At 36.4% G+C, this 24,570-nt stretch overlaps 2 protein-coding genes across 3 annotated transcripts in view; one reads left to right on the forward strand and one right to left on the reverse strand.

Annotated features, from left to right (window-relative positions):
* The window catches only part of PROS1 (protein S), a 73,191-nt gene extending 60,383 nt beyond the window's left edge, over nucleotides 1-12,808 (reverse strand). Inside the window, exon 1 of the mRNA XM_045851813.1 lies at nucleotides 12,453-12,808. Within this exon, the coding sequence (XP_045707769.1) occupies nucleotides 12,453-12,531 (79 nt within the window). The 5' untranslated portion in view covers nucleotides 12,532-12,808. The remainder of the gene's footprint in view (nucleotides 1-12,452) is intronic.
* Nucleotides 12,809-20,774: 7,966 nt separating this feature from the next.
* The window catches only part of ARL13B (ADP ribosylation factor like GTPase 13B), a 71,097-nt gene continuing 67,301 nt past the window's right edge, over nucleotides 20,775-24,570 (forward strand). For both annotated transcript variants that reach the window (XM_045851785.1, XM_045851786.1), the window contains exon 1: nucleotides 20,775-21,113. In XM_045851785.1, coding sequence (XP_045707741.1) covers nucleotides 21,055-21,113 — 59 coding nt within the window. In that variant the 5' untranslated portion in view covers nucleotides 20,775-21,054. The remainder of the gene's footprint in view (nucleotides 21,114-24,570) is intronic.

Here is a 24,570-nt window from a genome sequence, read left to right on the forward strand (position 1 = left end):
TTAATAATTTTCAAAGTGTATGTTAATTATTGATCCTTATATAAATAATAAAATACATTACCAGATAGAATTATCATTCATATTGAAGAAACTAGGACGGAAAGAGGTTAGATGATCTGACCAAGGTCGTAGAGCTAGGAAGTGGTGCTAGTGGGACAGGAATTGAAATATACCCCTTCCTCCTAGTCCAGTGCTCTTTCTTCTGTGTATGCTATCACTCGACTGTCCACAATGTACTTCATTTAAAAAAAAGAAATTATGTCCACATAATTTGTCACTCGACTGTCCACAATGTACTTCATTTAAAGAAAAGAAATTATGTGGCTGTGGAGTTGACAAGTTTGATAGCTTAAATGAGACAATTATTGTCCTTTGTACAGTAAAACTATCCAACAGCGTGTTCTCAAAAGAGTTTTTCAAACATGGCATCATAGATCCAAACGAAGAATTACAGAACTGTAGGATAAGACAAGTAAGTGATTAGACATGCTTTTAACAGCTGACTCAGAGTCTGTTCGTCCAAAAGCATCCACCCTACTAGCCTGCAGACATGTCTAAAAATTCCATTGTATATGAAATTAATAGCCATGTCACATAAGCAAATAAATGCTGTTTTGCATTAATCCTAATCACACCTAAAATAGGAAGAAGATAATATTTTTCCTGCTTTATACATTAGCTAAAACTCAGGGAATTTATTTTAATTTTACCAGATTCACAGAACCAAGCCTGCCTCCAAAACCTGTTCTCTTTTTGCTTTACCATGGTCTCTAATCACATTTCACTTCTTTAAATGAAGAAGTTTTCAAGAAAGTCCTTGTTAAAACCCAACTATGTTGTTTGCAAAGTGTTACATTCAGATTCAAAATTTTAAGTTATGTTTTGTTATGTGCCTTTCAAGATTAAAAGTATGACTGAATCAGCTTGTTTTTTTAACTTATCTGAGTCATCCCTTCTTCAAAATAATGATCATAGCAGGTTGAACAACTATTACCAATAACAACCATTGTTCAAACATTAATGGGAGTTCTCTTTGAAACCATCTTAACAGTCTTTGCATATTCCTTCAATATTTTCTGTGGAGGGAAATCTTTTTTTTGTTCAGCATAAGTTTGACTGTTTTGTCTCCCAAAAAAGTAGCTTATTATTAGTAGTACTTCACTGAGGCATCTGTAATAAGGATAATGAAGTTAGTCTTGCCTCTACTCACAGGAAAACTCCTTCACTATTCAATTCAGTTGGCCCTTGGTAAAGGGGAGGTCCTTTCTTCAGGCCCTTTTCCCACTTGGTTGTCCCCATTTGCTCCCCTCAGTTCAGGCACGTCAGGATCATCGGTCTGCAGGTTGCCCAAAATGGATGAATCACATGAGAAAGGGGAAGCAGATGGAAGAGGTCCAAGCTTTAGGACAGCTCATCCTCTAAAATTCTTCCAGTCTGTCCTCTTGTACAACTTTGCAAAGATTATTTGTACTTTCCTCCCTCCAAAAGTTGATCTGTTCCTTAGTTTTGCTTTCTGTCTCTCCTTTTCCTGTACCCTTATTATCTGGCATCCCAAGAATGAAAAACTGCTCCTAAGAGAATGTGTCTGAGAAGAGAATCTTTGGCTGGCATTTGGGTTGGCAGAGTCTTCGAATCTTTGTTTCTGCTTCAGTGTGGACAGGGTCAGGGAAATGCTTTTCCAAGTACAAAATAGAGCAACTAGATAATAATTTGAGATACAATGGTGCCTCTTATGTCTCAACTGTTAAAATGGCATATTTTCCTTAGTCAAAGCCTCAGAAAAATAGCATTGCAGGTTAATATATAAAAACCTTTAGTCAACAATAACAGGAAAACATATGACCACATATTACAAATTTTACTTTAAATTATCACATATTAATTAACTATAAAATCTTTCATTCTTAATGAAGAATTCTACTATATAAGATTTCCCATTGAGGAGGAATATTTAACAATGTAAAGGTTGCATAGAATAAGAAAAATCCACAGACAGAGTTTCAGTTAGGCATTCATCAGCCCATATAACTATTATGAACTTTCAGAAAAGCTGTTGTTAGCCTTTAGAAAGAAATGCATGTATCTTTATGTATGATACACTTAATCTTATAAGTCTTTTTTAAGAGAAAGCTTTCCTCTAAATCTCATTTCATGTTGAGCACTATACTGCTGAACAACTGATTCTTCTGATATTATTATGTTAAGGGTTAGAAGACCGTTAGAAAAAGTTTTCTTTAAAGGTGAACTATGCCTCTGTCCTTCAAGAGGAGTAAGCAATAAATAGGCTGCTTTAAATGAGTCAAACATCATAAGAGCTAGATCTGGATAAGGATATAACTCTAAGAAAGAAAAAGATGAAATAATTTGTGAATTATATGCTGCAAACATAAAGGTGAGTTCTAAAACATTTGGGTTTGAAGGGGTGAGGGCTGACATTTGTTTGGAAATAGGAAAGCCACTGGTAGCATTACAAGAAAAACAATAACAACAACCTGTGATTATTGACCCCCTCTGAGGCAGATCAATGAATGGCTAGGGAAACAATAACTAAACTGTTTAGCCTCAACAGAAGTGAAATGGACCTCTCCTTACTCCAAGGCTTAATTATAACTTCACAGCATCAGTTTAGGGGGAAAAAAGAAAGAATAAATCAAACACTCTGCCATTGTCTCCTCAAGACGAAAACCTTTGATTTAGCCATAGAGAGAGAAAGCAGTACATTTTAGTTATTCCTTCCAAAATAAATGCTTCTATCCAAAAGACAGAACAGGCAGCTTATTACCCAGGAAATAATTACATTAACCATCATTTTTACTTGACTTGTTTGCTCTCGGTAAGTAACAAATTACTGTACCTCATTGGAGTTTAGATTTTGTAAGGTATGAAGGGGAATTTTCTATAGCCCTGTCTTTTCTTCTCTCAACCACTGCATTGCCAACTGGCTACATGTCCTAAGGCTGCAGCAGGAGGTCTCTTTTATGATGTGAAGCAAGATAACCACACTGGCTTTCCTGTCTTTTTTATTTCCTACACTTTCGCACCAAAATACCATCTAATTTTGACATCACATACCAAGAGGTTACAAAACAGGAAATGTTTTGTTGTTTGTATTGTTTGACATATTTTGTTTAGGGTGCCATCAATGATATTAACATTGATGCCTTTGTGTCTATTTATCTTTAGAAAAGCAACAGGCATACTGTTTCTGGACGTTTTTAAAGGCAACAATGAAAGAGTTGGACTAATTCTGCAATATCCCAGATCTCCCCAATAAGCAAGGCTGAAGTATATGTAGAGGCTTTGAAAGACCGTAAATCTCAATGGCTTCTCTTTGACTCTTAGGATATTATTTATTTTTTAAAAAGTGCTAATGTGGATGTGAGATTATTTGGAATATTGGTATATCATTGATTAGGTGTTTCTAATTCAATATAATTTCTGCCAGTCTCTCAGAATTTCCTGTTGACATTCCAAAAGACTGTTAAGACACTGTCTAAATGAAAATAGAGTAAAATGATAACTCATTAAGAGTAAATGACTGGGATAAGGAGTCAGGGAAAATAAGAAAAATAAAACAAATTATAAGGAAAGGTACATTTAATGTATAGAAACTCACTTAAAAAATTAATAACCACAGACAAAATATAAAACCTACTTTTCTTTCATAATATTAATAATAAAATAAGCATTTGTGTTCTACTTTACAAGTCATTATACACTATATGAGTCTCCCCCAAATTTCGTATGTGGAAGCCATAATTTCCAGTGTGGCTGTATTTGGAGCTGGGATTCCAGGGAAGTAATTAAGGTTAAATGAAGTCATAAGGAAGGGGCCCACATTTTATTGGATTAGTGTCCTGAAAAGAAGAGAAAATAGAGAGTTCCCAAGTGAGATTATATTAAGGAAGGCTGAATGAACAATTTAAGAAAATAAAGTCAACAATCTTGCAAAAAATAAAAACAAGCTGTCCTAAAAATAAGTAAAAAAAAAATAAAAATGTTAGGGAATCAGTAGAATATAGTAGTTTAAACTGCTGATCAATGAAAACAGAATGTCAAAATAGAACCTCAGAAAACTAACATTTCAGGAAAAGCAGAGATCATCAAAAAAACAGAAGCAGAATTAGTAACACTTATGTAGAGAGAGAAAGAAATATGAAGAATATAATGCTTATAGATATAAAAGGAGGTTAATTTCAAAAAGACACATTTCAACAATGTCAAATGTTGCAAAGAATTTATTAAAAATCTTAATAATAGTTATTATTATTTAGGATGAAAGTTAAAATTTACCATTGGTTTAACAGTAATTCACAAATACCAGTGGGAGGGTAAGAAGAAAGAAAATAGAGACCTCCAGAATAAACTATTCCAAAAAGCTCGATATAGGGAAAAGAAAAAGGAAGTAATAAATTTAGATAGAGACAGAGTTATAGTAATATTTTCCTGAAGTTGGGAAGGTGAATCTCAGAACAGCTATGAAATGCCAAATGTATTATTTTAAAAGATGAAAAATATATAAATGCAGGAAGTTATAATTTCAACATTTTTATAAAGATCTAAAAGCTATTGTTTTTAAATGGATCTTTTTAAAATCCGTTCCAATAAAATGGACAAGAGGACTAAGAAGACTGATACTGATGGCCTAAAACCAGTGAGAACCAGTTCCTATTTACTCATCTGTAGAAATACTCAGAATCTATTTAGATAAATTACACTTATTTTACTTTCTGATAAACCTGAAGGATTAAATTTCTATATTTAGAACAATGTAATATAAAGAAACAGCTTAAATAAAGGGGTTGTCCCCATACTAGAATTAGTAACAAATTATTATATTTTTAAAAAAGTATACAAGTAATAAAAAGCATTATAACTCTACTTTCCAAAGACATTCACTATTAAAATATTATCCATTTCCTTTGGATCTTTTTTGTTATACAGAATATATTACTTGTTTTGCTGAGATATAATTGACATATAACATTAGTTTTGGATGTACATGATTTTATATATGCAGTATATACATATATGCACTATATATATATAAAATCACCCATAATATTGTATCTATGAAAACTTTTAACTTCTACTCTCTTAGCTTTTAAATATGCAATATATTATTATTAACTATACTCACCATGCCATACCTTGTATTCCCAGGACTTCTTTTATAACTAGAAGTTTATAACTTCTATACTGAGTAAATTCTTTTTTAAAATGATTGAATTCTTAATGACAATCATATTACAATATAAAATGTATCAAATTAACATGTACAGTTTAAATTTTCAGTTATACAACAAATATATTTCAACTTAAAATCTTTAATAAAAAAACTGAATTATTATTGCACATCTCCCCAAGTAATTATATGTATTTCCTACAAAACTGTAAAATAAAACAGGAATATTTAGATAAAAAGGATTTGCACCACTCAGTAGAAGAGGAGTCAAGACACTATTTTTTTGCAGCTCCAAGGTGGTTTTTTTTTCTTTTAGCATAACAAAACATAACCCTCAATCAAAGTGCAGCAATTTAAAGATAATTTAGCTTTGCTAATGTCAGAGATCATCCTGCCCCTTTCATTCACTGAATGGTGACATGAAATACAGCTGCCAGGAACTGAATTCTACTAACAGTCAGTGAGCTCGGGAGAGCATCAGATGAGACCTCAGCCCTGGCAGACTCTTGATTTTAGCCTCACAAGACCCTGAGCAGGTCCCTGGACTTCTGACGTATGAAACCAGCAGATAATAAATTGTTTTTCTTTAAGATGCCAAGTTTGTTGTAACTGTTACATGGCAATAGAAAACTAATGCAAAATGGCATGTATAATTTGGAACCAGGCCAAATGTGTTAATATTGCTGATTTCATTTTATGGGCTATCTAGGGCCACCAGCTTCAACTCTAACAGTTCCCTCAATTGGCTAATGCCATCTAGTGAAACCTCAGCACATACTAAAATAGCACTGAAAAGCCAGACATTCCTTGGCATAAGGTAAAAGAAAGAATTCACAAAGACTAGGGGGCATTCTGGCTTGAATATTTCATGCAGTCCCTACCTATTCACCTCCTCACTCACTCATCCCTCTCTACCCCCCTTACATAAAAAAGAATATAATTCCATAATTATCATAGGAATAGATTAAGAAAATTATTGGAGTTCTTTTTAAAAGCATGTTACTGATTACCCTCCCTGGATCAAAAACACTGGTGGGAGGGGCTAACTTTGAAATGGGCTCCCAGATCTCAGGTGCAATGGGAGGAATCTGGGGTGGCTGAGCTTAGGTAGCAGCCTGGATTCACCTGAATCAAAGTCAGGGTGAGTGTACTGATCAAACCTTGGAGAAAAATCTTCCTAGAATGAGATAGAAAGGCAACTCACAAAATTCTTCATTGAGTTTTTCATCCCAAATGTCCCTGTTCAGCCACAATACAAAGAAATCACCATCTCTCTGTAATTACCAATCTTGAATCACTGATGAATCCAGAACCTCTTGAGTGAAAAAGGAGAGGAGGGATGCCCGTAAAGAACTATCTGTATACAGCACTGTGAACTCTTCTCCCATTTTTCTCCAAAACAAAATAACTGCACTGGGTAACTGCACTAGGGAAAGAGATTCCAAAAACCTATAGTGAGTATTAAATATTGTGATGTACAGACAAGATCCAGATGTCAACGCAACAGCCAGAAACACACACACACACACACACACACACACACACACACTATAGCCTCTCTCAAGAGTGGTCCCGAGGAGCTCTGGTGAAACAAAACCCTCCTAATGGACAGACATAGCAACAGGATTTCTCAGTGTTCACTTTGCCTGGAATGATAATTTATCTGAAATGAGACCCTATTCTACTTCCCGAGTTGTTGAAATGGTCTGTCCAGTTGTTCAGGAACCTGTAGAGAGCTAGATCTCAGGCCTCGGGACAAAGAAGTTTGGGCAAGAACTGGCCCAGAGCTGAAATATTTGTGTTCCAGGTGACTGTTCACAGGATGGCCTCACACCAGAGTTCTTAATCATAAGAGGAGACAGAATGACCCACTTAATGATTGTCAGTTGTGTTTCTTCTCATGGCAATCTAGCATAAGAGTCACAAACACAAAAACCTCTAAGTGTCAGATAGGTACCATAAACAAGGGAAGAGAATTTGGTGAGAGACAATGGCCGATGCTTGGAATTGTGGCAAACTGAAACAGAATTTCTGTTTAAAGAAGGCAGCTCTGAATCAGCTCTAGCTGTACCTGTCCACGTTGGACTATGGGCCTAGTGTTGCTGATCTTCCTTTATTCGTTTTTCAAGAGAAGTCATAAAACCTTCAGCTGTTGGAACTGGACGTATAACAGAATCTAATCAGATACCTAGTGGATGGTTGATTAGTTAGAGCTTGTCTATCAGGGAGGAACAGCAACTTGTACTCAGAGAAAGAGACATTTATTCTGTATTTGGTTTAATTTTTTTGTCAGCGCTACTATTGGTAGACTAATTCAATGCTTTATGCTAAGCCACACAACATTACCCCTAACTAAAGAATTAACTCAATTAAGGAAATAAGTGAATGGGATGATTATTATGGTTTTCATTGGTCTTGTTCTGTACTCTAATACCTTAAAGGAGCTAGCCTCAAGGAATGAAATACTGACCAATTATTGAGGGCTCAGTCACTATCTCTGGTATACAGCACTATCTTCTAATGTGGTTTGAAAAAAAAAAAAATGTAGTACCTTCTCAGTACCAGCAGTCATTCATATATGCTCCTTTTTTCCTAAAGCTATTTCCTAAAATACCAAGTCAGGAATGGAGGTAGTCACGATTTGAGGCTATTCCTAAAGGTATTTCCTAAAATACCAAGTCAGGAATGGAGGTAGTCACGATTTGAGGCTTAGTGCCAGTTATGTGTTGAACTGTGTCCCCTATAAAGATGGTGAAATCCTAATTCTCCAGTACTTGTGAATATGACTTTACATATTTGGAAAAAGGAATGTTGCAGATAATGAAGTTAAGACGAGGTCAGCCCTGTCTGGTGTTGCTCAGTGGACTGAGTGCCGGCCTGCAAACCAGAGGATCACCAGTTTGATTCACAGTCAGGGCGCATGCCTGGATTGCCAGTCAGGTCCCCAGAAGAGGGTGGGCAAGAGGCAAGCACACATAGATGTTTCTCTCCCTCTCTTTCTCCCTCCTTTCCCCTCTCTCTAAAAATAAATAAATAAAATCTTAAAATAAATAAAATCTTTAAAGTGGTGACTGAGTCACCACTTAAAAAAAAAGACAAGGTCATAAGGGTGGTTGTTAATTCATCATCACTGGTGTTCTCATGAAAAGGGGAAATTTGGAACAGAGACAGGCAGGTACAAGCAAAGACGATGTGAAGACATAGGGAGAATGCCGTATCCAAGCCAAGGAATCTTTGGAAACCAGAAGCCAGCAAAGAAGCGTAGAACAGATTCTTCCTCACAGTCCTCAGAAGGACCCAACCCTGATGACTCCTTGATCTGAGATTTCTAGTCTCCAAAACTGTGAGAGAATAAATTCTGTTGCTTAAACCACCCAGTTTGTGGTACTTTGTTCCAGCAGACCTAAGAAACTAATCCAAAGACCTAGTCTCGAAATTTTTGCTTTCTTCCCTCACAAATGGGTTCTGTCCATCTAGAAATTAAAAAAAAAAAAAAAAAACAGGGAGGAATACATTCACGAGGGGACCTGATATATTTTCTACTGAATTAAAAGATGAGACTGCTTTATGGCCATTTAAAGTTCTTTACCCTTGTTGAGAAAGAGAGGGGGGGATTATCTCCATCAGTGCATTATCTCCATAAAATCTCTCCATCAGTGCAACATTTTAAACTCTGAAAAAAAACGACTTTAAGTTAAGACAACGAGTTAAATAGTTAAATAGTCCTGGAATGACAATAGTCAAGACAAAATAGTTCTGTTGCCACATATAAATGAGGGTTAAAAGGATAGTTACTACTCCACAATAAGTTCTGTACACAGTAGAAACTGTGAAAGTAAAGACAGGAACAACCATCCACAGGTAGGAACAAAAGGGCTCAGATGGTTTTGGATGAAGGGTGTGGTTCATTCAGCTCATGGAGCAGACAAAAACCCAAACTTGAGGAACTGCCTAAAGAGAAAGAGAGATATGAATTGGGTAGTGAAGGATGACGTCCTTAATAAACGCCAGCTCAAGCTTATCAACAAAACAGTCAGGCAAGCCCTAAAGTGAGTACCTATATTCCTCTCTTTTTTTATTATTATTTTTGGCATATAGTAGGTGTTGGTACACTACAATGTATCATTTGGTCCATAAGGCATAACACATTGACAAGGGATTGTGACAGAACTAGATGAGGCATGGATATCACCCAAGGATGCTAAACTAAGAAAGGGTAGCCTTGAGCCTTCCTCTCTGGTTACAGTGATAAAAACCTATTGAGGAGGAGATACTTTCTGTTGTGCATTACTAGGTTACTTTGTATTAGAAATGTATGCATATATTTGAAATACTTTCAAATTGTTTTATAAAAAGAAGGTCATGTGTATTTGTTGTACAGTCAATAACTAGAATGTGTAGACTTTTCTTGTTTCTGCTTCCTTCCCAGCATCTATTCCTTTGTGGGAGCTGTCCAGACACTCTACCTGACTCTACTGAGATATCAATCACAAAACTCGAGAAATAAGCTAAGCCAAAATAATGAGGCTCTCTTTTCGAGGAATTTCAATTGTATATAGAGACACATAGGACTAGAAGGCTGTTAGAACTAGTCATACGGTGGCAGCTCCCAACATAGTGAGCACATGAGTCTCCATTATATTGATCACCTATATTCCCAAATCCCTGACTTCCCTAGGCCTGGTTATTCAGACTGCCATTCAGTAGCCCTCCAATAAATCCACTCAGCTTTTTCTTTCCTTCCCTCCCTCCCTCCCTCTCTCCCTCCCTCCCTCCCTTTCTTCCTCCATTCTCTCTTTCTTCTCCTTTCTTTCTCCCCTCCCTTCCCTTATCCTTGCCTTCTCGATTTCCTTTACCTTCCTTCCCCTTCCCCTTTCCACCCCCTTCCTTTCCCTCCTTCCCCCTGCTCTTCTCTTCCCTTCCCTTTCCTTTCCTTTTCTTTCCCTTCCTTCATTATCATTACCATTGCTTGCAGTTAAAGAATACTGATATATGTATTACCAGGCTTCTTATATATTTTTCTCATAATATTTTGAAAGTTTACATATGGGTATAGAACATTTATCTATAAAGAGGCTATTATACTTGGTGAAAAGAAAAGGTCTATTGTGAAAGCACCTCTGTGTTTCCTAGCATAGAATTAATGGTAAGAGAATATAGCACAGAGTGTTGTTGTTGCTGCATACCAGAAATTGTTTCTAACTCTTTTAGCACCAACCCCAACTCTAACCTAACCTTGATAAAATCTCTCCATCAGTGCAACATTTTAAACTCTGGAAAAAAAGGACTTTAAGTTAAGACAAAGATGGATAAACAGTGAAAGGAATAGTTAAAAATGAAAACACAAGTAAAAAAAGAGAAGGAAAATATGAGTGTGTAATGTTTAGGATGGACTGCATCTACCCACAAGTGGAAGTCTCGACAGCACCAAATTAGCACAGCCAAAAGGGGACATCTCCCTTCCTCTGGTTCTCTTCACCACAGCCCTTAGTGGAAAATGACATGAAGTATGTATACAGTATATGTTTTAAATCTCTCTCTTTCCATATATATATATATATATATATATATATATGGACTGAAAATGTCTGGAAAGTCAGTCAACATCTCTGAACAATTTTTTTATTGTTAAAATGAAGAAGTTAATCTGGATTTCTCACTCTCAAAACTAAACCTATGATTTGCTTTTCTTTAAATAGCAACTAAACATGAATTACAAATATTTATATCTCAAATTTAAAATATTAGGGAGTAAATTAATTCCATCTGTATCACAGTTTCTTCATCAGCAAACCAAGATGACTTTCAATCTGATTGAACTATCAAATTTTTTAAAATGAAGAGACCATAAGGGCTTTATATGCTATACTGACGGAATTAATTTATCTACTCTAATAGTATCTATGCATAACAAGTATATTTCTCTCTACACATAGAATCTCTCTACACATTTGAATACCTGCATATAATACACACACGCGCACTTTTTAACTGTCTACATTCAATGAAAATATAACAATTTCTATTTTTTTAAAAAAGGGCCTAGCAAATTCCTGTAATGACAAGCAGTAAGCATGGCAAGTCACTTTTGCTTCTTTCTCTTCTCCAAAGCACTGGTTAGCAGACAAATATTTGATTGTCTTCATGAGCTACATAGAAGATAATAAGGTAGTGCCTATGGGCCACATGCAGGCTTAATAATACAGGCTCAAGTGTTAAAGTTCTGCTATTGCAGTTCTTTAATATAAAATCAACACATAATGTTTTAGCCTCTAAATTAGAATGTAAAATACCTCATTCACCCTGAACAGTAATTAGTAAAAACTGGTGGATTGTTAGTAAGTTCCCATTTAATTCTCCTGACATTAATTCTTTGAAATTTTTATACTGGAGCCTTATGCAGCCTAAAAGTTATTTGTAAATCAGAGTTTTTTCTCTCCCATGACATTTCCGGAGAATAAAACAACACAAGTAAGCATCTTAAATCAACGAACATTCTTAAACTTCAAAAAACAAACAAATTAACTGACAACGAACATGTTCTAAATGCCTTAATAATTCTCATGTATTTTCCAGATACAACGCAATATCCTGCCTTAAATCCAGGCATGGGAACCTACGGAACTGGGAATGCAAAGATAAAGACAAAAATTCATGCCACGACCTCAGATTAGTGGCACTCAGTGTCAAGAACCCTCTGAACAATATGAAGTTTAACATGCCTTTTGATTTCAAAGTCAGAAAATGACATCTGCCAACTGCTATCCAAAACTTCACTCATTCTAAAACAATTCGTTTGTCAATGTTGAAATAAGCAAACCAAGCTCAAAGTCGAGAAATTGCAAAAGGATGATAGGCTGCAGCAGGGGGTGCCCGTTGGGGACAGGCTTGTGTACTAAGGAAAGATAGTGGGTTTCCTTTTCCCTACTTTTATACTGTAACGTGCTTATCCCTGTCCTCCGACTGGGAACTCCAGCTGTTGGGGGCAAATGGGTAAGGCTTCTAATTCCTTCAATGCTTAGTGTCACTCAGGTTTTTCAGTCTGTCCTGTAGGCAACACATCATTCCCAGAGCAGGGCAAATATTGACCGTGCCCAATCATCAACACTGTGGGATAGATCCATGGCTGCTTCCATCAGCCGGTGGTTGCCCCGACTTGCAGTAAAACTTTCTAGAAGACTACAGCCTTCGCAAAGAAAATCCAACAAGGCTGGCAGTTCAGTCGGCATTGCTGGGGAAAGGACACAGGACGGTATTGACTACTCACAGTTTGCCTCTGCGATGGGAAACACTACGACGACGAGGCACACCAGCAGCGCCCCACAGCACCCACCGAGGACCCTCATGGCCAGGCCGGCAGAAGCACGGAAGGGGGCTGTGGCACTTCGCAGCGGACCCTGAGCGCTCTGCGCGCTGCGGAGCTGCAAGCCCGGACCCCGCTGTAAACCCCGGTGCCGCTGCTTGAGGACTGCAGCGCGGTGGAGCCAGCGAGCTAGCGCGCCAGTGGATCTGCGTGAGCCCGGGGCGGAGAGGACCGCCAGCTCCCAACCCCCAGCTGCAGAGGGGAAGTGATAACGAGGACATTTCCAGGAAGCTTTGGGAGGTGGGGGCGGGGGACCGGGCTCAGGGAACGCGTTGGAGGCCTAGTAAACACTGAGACAACCTTCCTTGCTGCTTTCCAAACTCCTGCGTTGAGTTCCAGGACTCCTTAATGGGGTGTTTTCGAAGGGGCGGAGAAAGCAAACGCAGTGAAAAGCTCCGAGGCACTTAGGTGGGAGGCTGAGTGACCAAAAGCACTTGGAGGAATCAGAGGACAGACTCTCCGTTCTTAGAAGGAAAAGTCGTGAGAGATCGACGTTGGGGATGAGAACGTTAACCTAAACCCAGAGGTGAAAGAGGACTCGAGAAGACTTGGTAGAGAACAGTGATAATGAAAGTAAATGGGATAGTTTTGGTCATCACCATTTTTATTTTGTATCTGCATGTATGGTGTAAAAAAAAAAGCTACGGCAAAAAAATGTTTTGAGGAAAGAAGAGAATGTATCAAATTCTATCAACTTTGAGCAGCTCGTTATTTTTTTATGTATATATTACCTCTGCTTTTCGTGCTTAGACATACACATTTGAATATGTTATTTAATGTTTAAGGTGCTTGTGGAACTAAACTGCCTGGATTTAAATCGTAATACTCTGTCACTTACTAATTATGTAACCTTAAGCAAATTGATTAACCTCTCTGTCTCAGTTGTTTCATCTGTAAAATGGAGATAATAGTGTTAAAGTAAGTGTTAACGTAAGGATTTAAAGAGATGACACATGTAGAGAAATTAGTGTGTATTAAACAGTAGTACTTAAGGCTTATTTACTATTATCACTTGTATTTCTGACCAAGTGAACATATAAATTGATTTCCTATGTGTGTGCACAAAACTTGATAGGCTGATCATCTTTCAAGATTCTCTTCCAGCTCTAACTTTCTTTGGTTCTTTGATCCAGCAGGATGGAAGTTGATGCTAGTCACTTTTTTAAATAAGAATATTTGCAAAGGAATTATTGAATGTTTTTGAACCTTCCCTTTTTCAATTCTCTTTCTTACTGACTGACTCAACCATGTCAGTCTATTCACCACTTTATCCCCAGCTCCAAATCATTTCACTATAAATATAATTCTAATCTCTGTGTGTTTCTTTTTTTGGTGTGCTAGCAATCATAACAGACAAAATAACCTTTCAGTAGTATATTAATTAATTAAATGCATTTAGGCTACCAGCCTTTTGAGCAGAGGCTTGATTTGGGACCCTCATCTTTGTGAGAAGGAATTAAGAGTAGATGATCAATTTTGAGATCCCAAAATTCCACAAGGAAGGAAAACCTCCAAAATTTTGAATCAACAATATTCATAACAAGTCATCTCTGATACAGACATTTAAAAAAGAAGACTGTAAAGAACAGGAGGAAAGGAATGTTAGAGAAACAAAGGAGTGAATACTTAAAAGGAAAATCTAACTCTTCCAAAGACTTCAGGTGAAAGTGAATGGACGCTCTATCGGGAATTAACCAGAATTCAGCCATGCTGCAAAGAAGAGGTAGCACAGGTTTTCCAGGATCCTCTTCACATGAAGCAGAAACGCAGTATCAGGATTGATTTTGATTGAATGACCATATCTTCAGCATGTTGTTTTTGAGTTATACATTACTTACTGATGTTAATTACTTGCTGACCTTAAATATAGTAGTTACAATTGTTATTTAATCTTTGGTTGCAATAAAGTGTACATGTGTCTAGAGGGATATTTTTCCATCTAAATATTGTGTTGTTGAGAATTACACTGTAGTTTGGTTTTTAGTATTAGCAAGTCAAAAGTATACTAGACCCTTTGTCTAGGCAGCCACTTATTAGATGATGACTCTTGTTTTGTAATTTGTATTTTGCTCTCGTAGATTTCATATCCTACCACCAACACATACCATCCTTCTCACTCCAACCAGGTCATAGAGAAATGCTTGCCCCAAAACAAATGCCAACTAGTCTTTGATGAGTGCCTGTTACATATTAGTGGTAGATACTATAAAGTTCCTCTTCCTAAAGGAACTTAGTGTCTAATTTGAGATGTAACTAATGCCTATTCGTATAAGAGCAATATAGACAATACAAAGAGTGTGTTACAAATTACAGAAATTATGCTATAGAAATTCAGAGTTGGGAGAAAAGGTTAGGGTGGGTTTGGGATTTGACTTAGGTTGTTTCTGATAGAGCAAGTTTCAGGCAAATTTACGTATTTTTAATGTACAGTTATCCCGACATTTTACTTGATTTTAGCATGTGATTTATAGTTATTTGTTTTTGTGTTTTTGTTAATTAGCTGGAAAACAATGTAATCTCTTGTGTTTCAGGTTTCACCTAAGTCCCAAATAAAGGTGATGTTCTAAAACATAAAAGTATAACACCAAAATTTTAAAAAAGTGAATATCTTTTTAATATCACAAATGTGTATCACAGTGCCAGCAACTATAGTCAATGCTGGAAAATTATGTATCGTACCTATATGGTAATGTTAAATTGAAAAATTATATACAGAAATTTTTAAGACTAAAATTTAATACTATATGTTTTGAATAAAATTTTTAGATTTTAACTTATCTCAGAACTTCGGTGGTGGTGATATCTGGCTTTAGCTCAATATCAGTGAACACTTGGTCAATTTTATTTGGCCAAAGTTGTTTTCAGTACAGTTATAAATATGCAAATAAATCTATCCAAACTTTAATTCCTAATCTATCTAATCTCATTCCCAGTCCTAATCCTAGCCCCATTCCCTTACCCAGTTTTATACATCTTCATATGATCTTCTACTAATATATGATCTAGTTTACTTATTTTTTTTTATTATCTGCCTTCTCATCCTTCCCACTACTAGAATATCCTTTAGGATAGGACTTTTTTTGTGTGTTTTGTTCACAACTATATTTCTAGTGCCCAGAACAGTGACTGGCACATAAACATTCAACTTAACAGTGCAAATAAAATTCGATTTAACAGTGCAAGCCTGGGAACATTTTCATGTCAAAATATCTATAGTGATCAGTTCCAATGGTCGAATTATGGATCATTTTCCTTTTGCTAATTTATACAGGGTGGGGCAAAAGTAGTTTTATAGTTGTGAGTATGGGAAACAGTTAATTCTTATATTATTTATTATTATATTATTTTTCATACAAATAATTATAAGCCTACTTTTGTCCCACCCTGTACATTTTTTCTACAAGAATATTTTAATATTTTCTTGGTGAAAACCATCAGGCTAAAGTGTTTACACCATAGGTAATGAAGATTAGTAGTTTTATTTGCTTGGTTTTTTGTATGTTTGTTTGTTTTAGAAACGGTAGTGATTTTTGCGGTTGTACTTTAAGAATGTTACCTTGTGAAATGTTTACAAAATGGATCAGAGCTGGGGAAGATTAGAAACCAAGTAACAGACAACACATAAATGTTGGCAAGGATATGGAGAAAAGGGAACACTTGTACACAGTGGTAATGTAAATTGGTACAGCCAGCCATAGAAAAGACAGTACAGAGGTTTCCTGATAAATTAAAATCAGAATATATATATATATTTATATATATATTTATATTTATAAATATATATATATTTACTCTGTTAATATAAATTACTCTGTTAATATATATTTACTCTGTTAATATAAATACTCTGTATTTATATTAACATAAAATACTATATGTTTTAGTACTAAAATACTAAAACTATATACACATATACATAGAACTACTACTACATATAGTAGATATAGAAATACCGTGTGATCCAACAATCCCAGTTTTAGATATAGAACCAAGGGAAATGAAATCACTATCTCACAAAGATGTCCATGCTTCCGTGTTTATCATAGCATTGTTCACAATAGCCAAGATATGAAAAATACCTAAGTGTACATCCATGGATGAATGCATAAGTCAATGATATATAAAAATGTATTATGTAATTATGTGTTATATGCACCAGATATATACTATATATTCATATACATTGCATATATATGATATATAATAGAATATTATTAAGACTTATTCCACTCCAAAAAAAAGAAAATCCTGCCATTTGAGACAGTATGGATAAAACTGGTGGGTAAAATGCCAGTAAAATAAGCCAGACAGAGAAAGACAAATACTTCATGGTGTTATTTATATGCAGAATTAAAAGAGATCAACTCATTGGAACAGAGTAGAATGGTGATTGCCAGAAGCTGAGGGATACAGGAAAAGGAGAAGTTGGTAAGACACAAATTTTGAAAAAGATGAATAAGTTCTCTTCCCACAAGCAGCCCGAGGTGACCTCTGAAAATGGTTCACTATTCATTTGACCAAGAAAAACCCACAAAATCATGAAAAGCAAAGAGGTTCAAATCTTCTTGTTCCCTTTAAGAACAGCTGTAAACAACCCAGGCCTTCAAGGCTGTGCATACCTCCAAAGCCACTAAGTGTCTGAAGGATGTGACTTCACAGGAGCAACGTGTGCCATTACCTTGTTACCATGGTGGAGTTGGTAGGTGTGCCTGGGGCCAAGCAGTGGGGCTGGGCACAGGGTTGGTGGTCCCAAGAGAGTACTGAAATTTTGCTGGACATGCTTTAAAATGCAGAAGGTAAGGCTGAACTTAAAGGTTTAGATGTAGATTCTCTGGTCATTAAGCACATCCAGAGAACAAGGTTCCCAAGGTGCAGTGCAAAACCTGTACTTGAGCTCTCCCTTCCACACTGAGATGATCCTTACTGCAAAAGATCAGATTGTTCCTAAACCAGAGGAGAAGGTTGCATAAAAGAAAAAGCCATCCCAGAAGAAACTGAAGAAACAAAAACTTAATGGCACAGGTGTAAATTCAGCATAAAATAAATGCTAATAAAAGCAAAAGCAGGAAAAGAAGATGAGTAAGTTCTGAGCATCTAATATAAAGCATGGTGACTAGTGAATTGTACTGTATTGTACATTTGAAATTTGCTAAGAGAGTAGATCTCAAATGTTCTCACCAAAAGAAAAAAAAAGATTATATGAAGTGATGAATGTGTTAACTCATTCACTCACTCATAACTCAATTGTGGGAATTATTTCTCAATGTATATGTATACCAAATCATTATATTGTACACTTTATGTGTATGATAATTTTATTTGTCAATTATACCTTAATAAAGCTGGAAAATGTAAAAGAAACCAAGTAATACTCAGGATGTTATTTCAACAATCCCAGAAAGATGAAAAGAGATTCTTAACTAGAATAATGACAGTAAGGCTTTCTCCAACATTCAGAATAAACTAGATTATAATGTGATAAAACAGTCACCATATTACAGTCGTTTTAGTTAACAAATGTTTCTTTCTTGCTTGTAGGAAGTCTGCTTTAGGACTTTGCAAGCAGCTGTCCTCTGTGTGTTGGCTCAGCTTTCCATGCTGTTCTGATTTTGTGTTACTTCAAAGTTAACAAAAGCTTCCACACTTCACATTGCAAGGGAAAGGAGAACATAGGGAATTATGCACCAGCTTTTAAATGTTTTCACCAAGAAGTGACACAACTACTGCCATGCACATTTCATTGGACAAAGCAAGTTCATGACTTCAAGAGGTGGGAATAACAATTTCAAGTGGTTATAAGAAAAAGGGAACTGGAAATAACGAGCAACACTTAAGTTTACCAAAGCACTTAGTATATTGAAAAGCAATATTCAACTCAGTTATCTAATTGACTGACTGTATGTTGGCACCAAAAATGTTTGGTAATGTATCACTGTTAGAACTGAGAAAGCCATGAAGTATAGTTGGACTGATTATATTTTAAAAAAAGGTGTTAAATATGATTCCAGAAATACTCAAGAAACATCCACATAGTAATTCCCTCAGGCACAGAAGTAATTGGATTCTCTAGGAGAACATGGTTTTAAAAAGGAAAGCAAAGGAAAAGGAATGACCAGTGAGATCAGAAGAGAACCAGAATAGTGTGTAATTGTGAAAAGCCAAGTGGGGAAAGAGATTTAGAAGAGTTAAAAGCAGTAACTGATGTGAAAGAAAAGAAGAACTCTGGTAATTTGGAAGACATAAGTTATAAAAACACGTAAGTTATATGTTTCGAGTAGTTTGATGGGACAGAAGGCCATTCTCAGTAAGTTGATAAAAAGATTGAACAGTAAAAATAGTGCTTTAGGGTTTGTGAATCATTAATTTAAGAAGTTGGATTGTGGAATTAAAGAGTTATTAGAACAGTTGTAACCTGGCTCATAATTAAGGACATGTGGCCTTATCTTGCCCTGCCCTCTTAACCCCACCTCACTCTGGCAATTGTAGCCTAAGATTTAGGGAAAACATTAAAAGGCATATATTTAAGTTGTTGGATAAAGAAAAAAATAATTAAAGGAACAGGATTTCAGAAAAGTGGAAAATGGTGTTTGTCAGAGTCCCAAGAAAGTTGTTAATCTTGGAAAAGAGAAGGTAGATGTTGTGGGTTATTAGAAATTAAAAAACAGAGAAGGAAGAAAAATTGTGAAAGTACCATTGAAGTTTTTCATTAGTACTATATAATAGAGGCATTTTAGTATATGCACAGGACAATATGGGCAGAAGTAGCATCTAGTATTGATGAGGAAAGACAGGTTCTTTTAGGAAAATCAGTAGAAGTCATAGATCTGTGAGCTAGTGGAAAGAAAGTCAAAGTTAATAAGGCAGACAGTGAGAATGGTGAAAAAGAACTAGCAGTTAGGAGAGAGGTAGTAGGACAAGTGCCATTAACATTTAAGGGACAAGTGACACGCACTCCAAAATCTGCTGTTATTTGCTAGAAATTGCACATGAGCTGTGTTTCTCTCTTTTCATCATTTTAGCAATCTTGTAAAGTAGGTATCATTATTCTCATTTTACAGCTAAGGTATTTTGTTTCAGAGACAGTAAACTATAAGTGATGTATATGGGTTTGAATTACGATTACACAAATTAGTAAAGAGCTGAGAATAATTTTAAACCTAAATCTATCTTAGTTCCAAACCACTGCTTTACCCTGGATACACTGGGATTGCCAGGGTCCTCTATCCTTTTATGAGGATATGAAAATATATTAGTAGAAACATAGCATACACAGGCCCCTATATATTATGCATATATTATTTCATATAGAAATGTACTTTCTTTTTTCAGTGCTATAGAAAGAAATGCAGATATTACATATCTCTTTAAATAAAACAAAATGGATTACAAAACAGCCAGTAGATCACCTTCTCTATCTTGCAGAAATCAAATAGCTAGCAATCTATTTATCTAAAAATCCTGGAAAGGACATACATCAAAATGTTAACACTGGTTATCTTTGAGTGATGACTGTGTGATATGATTTTCTTCATCTTTTTAGTGTTTTTTTTTTACATTTTCTACAATGAACACATTTCTTTAGTAGTCATATCCCCCACACAATAGACAAATTTCCACTCCACATTTTACGTAACTAACAGCAATACCACTATACTGATGAAAACGTCACTCTCATCTGCACTACTGATATAATTAGCAAATATGTTTTTTGCTTATCTTATAATTATTGCCCCAGTGTATTGTTTCTATAGCTAGCTGTGCAACCAAAAGTCTGCTGTAATCTCACTTCATCCTTATTCCTAGAGTAAACAACACAACAAAACACGCACAAATCTTCAGATATTTGGATCTCAGCTGTGGTTGGAGATAGACGGAGGAGCAGCACGATCGGCTGGTAACACACTTTTGGATGAGCGTACAGGTAAACCTCGCCAGAGATTTCTCAGGAATCCTTTAGTCCATTTCTAAACGGTCCTGTTGCCTAGCAACGAGAACCACTTTCCCGGAGCTCCACCTCCTTCTCTTAGACCCCTCCCCCTTACCCCTCCCATCTCTCCGGCAAAAAAGGGGACTGGCTACACTCTCCTGGTGTAGCCAGTCCCCTTCAGCCACTCAGAGGCCAGAAACGTCGGCCCTCGAACGATGATTGGAGGAGTGCAAGGGCGGTGCTTGGAAAGAACCTTCCAAGCCTGGGAGGGGTGTTTCACGCCTGGGAGGAACGTCAGCACGTCGACGCGGGGCTTTTCTCTGGTCGGCGCCGCTAACCCTCCTCCGGTCTGTGAATCGGTGCCCGTTCTTTGGCTGTCTCAGGCTAGTAGGGCGGTCGTTGTCCGCCTGAGGGCTGGCGGTATTGTACGAACTTTGTGCTCGGACTGACGGTCCTCGCCTCTCTCTAGCTCTTTCTTCCCGGCTCAACCGCGGCGGCTTCGGGATTCGGCCCGGGGGCCACTAGGGGCCCAAACTTGCTCAAGGCTCGGATGGGAGGCGGAGGGAGGAGCGGCCTGGGATGTTCAGTCTAATGGCCAATTGCTGCAGCTGGCTCAAGCGGCGGCAGGAGCCCGTCAGGTAGGCTGGAGCCGTCTGGCCCTGCGCCCTCCTAGGAGATCTGGACAGACGCGTCCTGAGGAGCTGGGAGGGAAGTCGCCTCCCCTCTTCTGTGCGCGTCGACCCTGTCCCAGGCCGGGGGCGGGGCGGGGGGGGGATGCTTTCACTCCCAGTTTGATTTGTCCCCGAAGGGAAGGATACAGGGATATAACCTTTTTACCTACTTGCATTTAAGTCTTCGTCAACAGAGTTGCTTATTGCTACAATTTAAATGTGTTCAGATTTCTTAAGTTGTGGATTTTGTACACGTGTGTATGGAATTGGGAACTCTGTTGTTTATTTTTCCTCTGAAGTTTTTGTAATGGGATTTTTTTTTTTTTTTGAGTAGAGAAGCATGGGTTTTAGTTTCATAAAGCCACACATCCCTTTCCAACCCCCACACACACGTGTTTTGTTTGAGACTTACTTGGGCTTGAAATCTGGCCCCTTTGCTTCATAATTATAGTGTACGACTTTAACATTTTTGGCCCCACCTTCCTTACATATTAAATGAGGGGTGATAATATCCTTTAGGAGTGTTGTATTAAATGCTGATGGAAAGTGTTTTCTTAACAGTAGTTTAGCGTCAATTTTCTTATGAAACCTAGTTAATCCTTTTAATTAAAAGAGCCCAATTCTTAACTTTTTATTTTGAAATGCTAGATATATTTTCAGTGTCTGCTACTAGATATTTATTCATTCCTCAACAGATATTTATTGAGAAAATAATCATGTGCCAGACACTGTATTAGGAGTCAGTGAAAATTATGTTTTTTATAATTGAGAGGCTCAATATGTAAAGAAAGCTTGTTACTTTTTATAAATAATATCGACTTCTTATAGTTCTACTTAGGAATTAGGCCAACGGTAAATTGCAGTGAAGTTGGAGAGTTTTTTATTTAACATTTCAAACAGCGTTTGCAGTAGGATGAACTAACCTTTAAAGAATAAATCTGAAAAGCTATACTTATAAGGGAAAATATGTCTACATTTGGAAAAGAGATTTTCTCTAAATGAAACTTTTAAAATGATCTCCCCTTTATTAACTCAACTGGATTTGAGTGTTTTAAATACAAGTAATATGATTGACAGTCAAAGATGTGTTTGGGTGTATAGATTTGTTTTAATGGTGTTTTGTGATGATTTCTGAGTCTACAAAGATTTGAGGATCATTTGTAATAAACAGTCCCTTAATTTTTTTCTATTTGTTTTTTAAAATGTATTTTGTTTTTTGAAAGAAGGCACAATGCCATGAGTACATTTAACTAAAAACACAAAGAAGCTTGCACTCCAAAGGAGTTTTCAATTAAAGTCATCATTCTTTGTTTTTGTTTTTCATAGCAGGTATTGTGTAATCTCGGAGATAATTGTTTAAAGAAAAGATAGAGTTCAGAGAAAGGAGAATGTGTTGATGTCCAAGTAGCTTCTACATCTGTGTTGTCCAGAAGAGTAGTGACTAGCTGCATGTGGCTGTTGAACATCTGTAATGTGGCTAGTCTGAATTGATATAAGTACAAAATACAAAGTGGACTTAAAAGATTTATTATGCAAAAAAAAATAAGTAAATGTCTAATGTCTTTTTTAGTGTGATTACATGTTGAAATAACTTTTGCATATATAGGATTAAATAAAATATATTTAAAGGATTTCATCTTACATTTTCACTTTTTAAAAATGTGGTTACTAGAAAGTTTAAACTTACATATGTGGTTTACAGTATATTTGTATTCAACTTCCCTGATCTAGATCATGGCCTAATAGAGACGGCATTGGTAAATACCTCTCAGTGTTGGATAGGGTTAACTGTCAAAGGAATTAAAAACAAGTTGGATTGCACCCATTTTTTAAGTATCATTGTTAAATGCCTAGTTTATAACAATGACTAAATAAATGTTTGCAAAATATAGTATGTAGTTTAATCACTCTTCAACAATAAACATCTCAATGTAAAAAATGTTCACAAGTAGTTCCAGTTACTAGAATCAATGAGAGGTTGAGCAAACTGATTTAAAGTATATATCAGATTTTGTGTTTTTATGATCTATTGTTTTGTGTTTTTAAAATTTTTGTTTATGCTACTCCTTATTGAGATCCCTCTTCATGTTTATATATTATGAAGATGTGTTTGCAAATGTGGGTATAAGAGATGTTTATTAATACATTATGTTCTAACATTACTTTGCTGACTTATCTAATATATCCTGCACTTTCGGGGTTTACCTACCTGTCCTCACTTAGATGCTCTCCCTCTAAGTATATTATGCTAGAGAACTGGGATCAGGGATTAGGTGCAGTATTCAGAATGTGTGATAAGGACAAGGGAGGAGTCAGAGATCAAGTGTTAAGACTCAAGTCTAGGTGAGGAGTCAGGATCAGGCTGCCAGGCAATTCAGGGACAACACGCATGCTATTGCTAACCACTAGTCAGAATCTGAACCTAGGCTTTCAATCTATGTAAATTACTCTTGGCTAAACTAATGGCTAGACCCATAGTTAAAGTGTTTTGCTTACAGAAGCAGTGTAACATAGTTTGGGTTTTTTTTTTTCAACTTTTTTATTTTGAGACCATAATATACTGGTCAGAGCTAAGAAATTAACTTTGGTACAGTACTGTCAAGTAAATTATAGGGTTTATTCTCAGTTTATCAGTTTTAGCACCTAATGCCCCCCCCACATGCTTTTTTTTCCTGTCCAAGACCTATTCCAGGATTCCACACTGCTTTGTCATGTCTCTTTGCTCTCCCTCAATCTGTAATTGTTCCTCGCTCTTTCCTGGTCTTTTATAACCTTGAGACTTTGAAGAGTACTTGTCATTTGTTTTGTGGAATACCCAATGTGTTTGATTCTTTCTTGTCATTTGATAAAGATAGTGTTGGATTAATTGGGCAGAAGGATGCCACAGAGGTGAGGTATCCATCTCAGTACTTTACATCAAGGGGTATGTGATGTTGATATGTCTTATTACTGGTGGTGGTATCCTTGATCACTTGGTATGGTGGTGTCTGCCCAATTTCTCAGTATAGTGTTTGGAGTCAAATAGATTTGCATCTGCATCCCAGGAGCTTCGGCAATTTTTTTGTATTTGTCAAGTGTGGATAATTTCTGTTTCATCACACTTTGAGAAAGAAAATGTATGCAAATACTTGATGCTTTGCACATAGTACTTAGTAAATAACACCTAGAATTTTAGGAGACAAGTGCTGATTAGTAAATTACCCTCCTTAATTCATTTTATACTTTTCATTGTTAGTGGCAGAAGGGTCCATTTTGTTTTCCAAGATTAATTCTTATGTCTTTATTTCATTTCTTCCCACGTCCTCATGAACTTCAGTTCAGCGTCTGGTTAGAGATCAGAGAACTACTGGGATGCACGAATAAATCTAAACTTTTACCCCAAAATTTATTGTTCAATTTTATTTCTAAATTTAAAAAATCTTTT

The sequence above is a fragment of the Phyllostomus hastatus genome, unplaced genomic scaffold (assembly GCF_019186645.2).
Source record: "Phyllostomus hastatus isolate PE091 unplaced genomic scaffold, TTU_PhHast_1.1 phas_contig_86, whole genome shotgun sequence".
Lineage (NCBI taxonomy): Eukaryota > Metazoa > Chordata > Mammalia > Chiroptera > Phyllostomidae > Phyllostomus > Phyllostomus hastatus.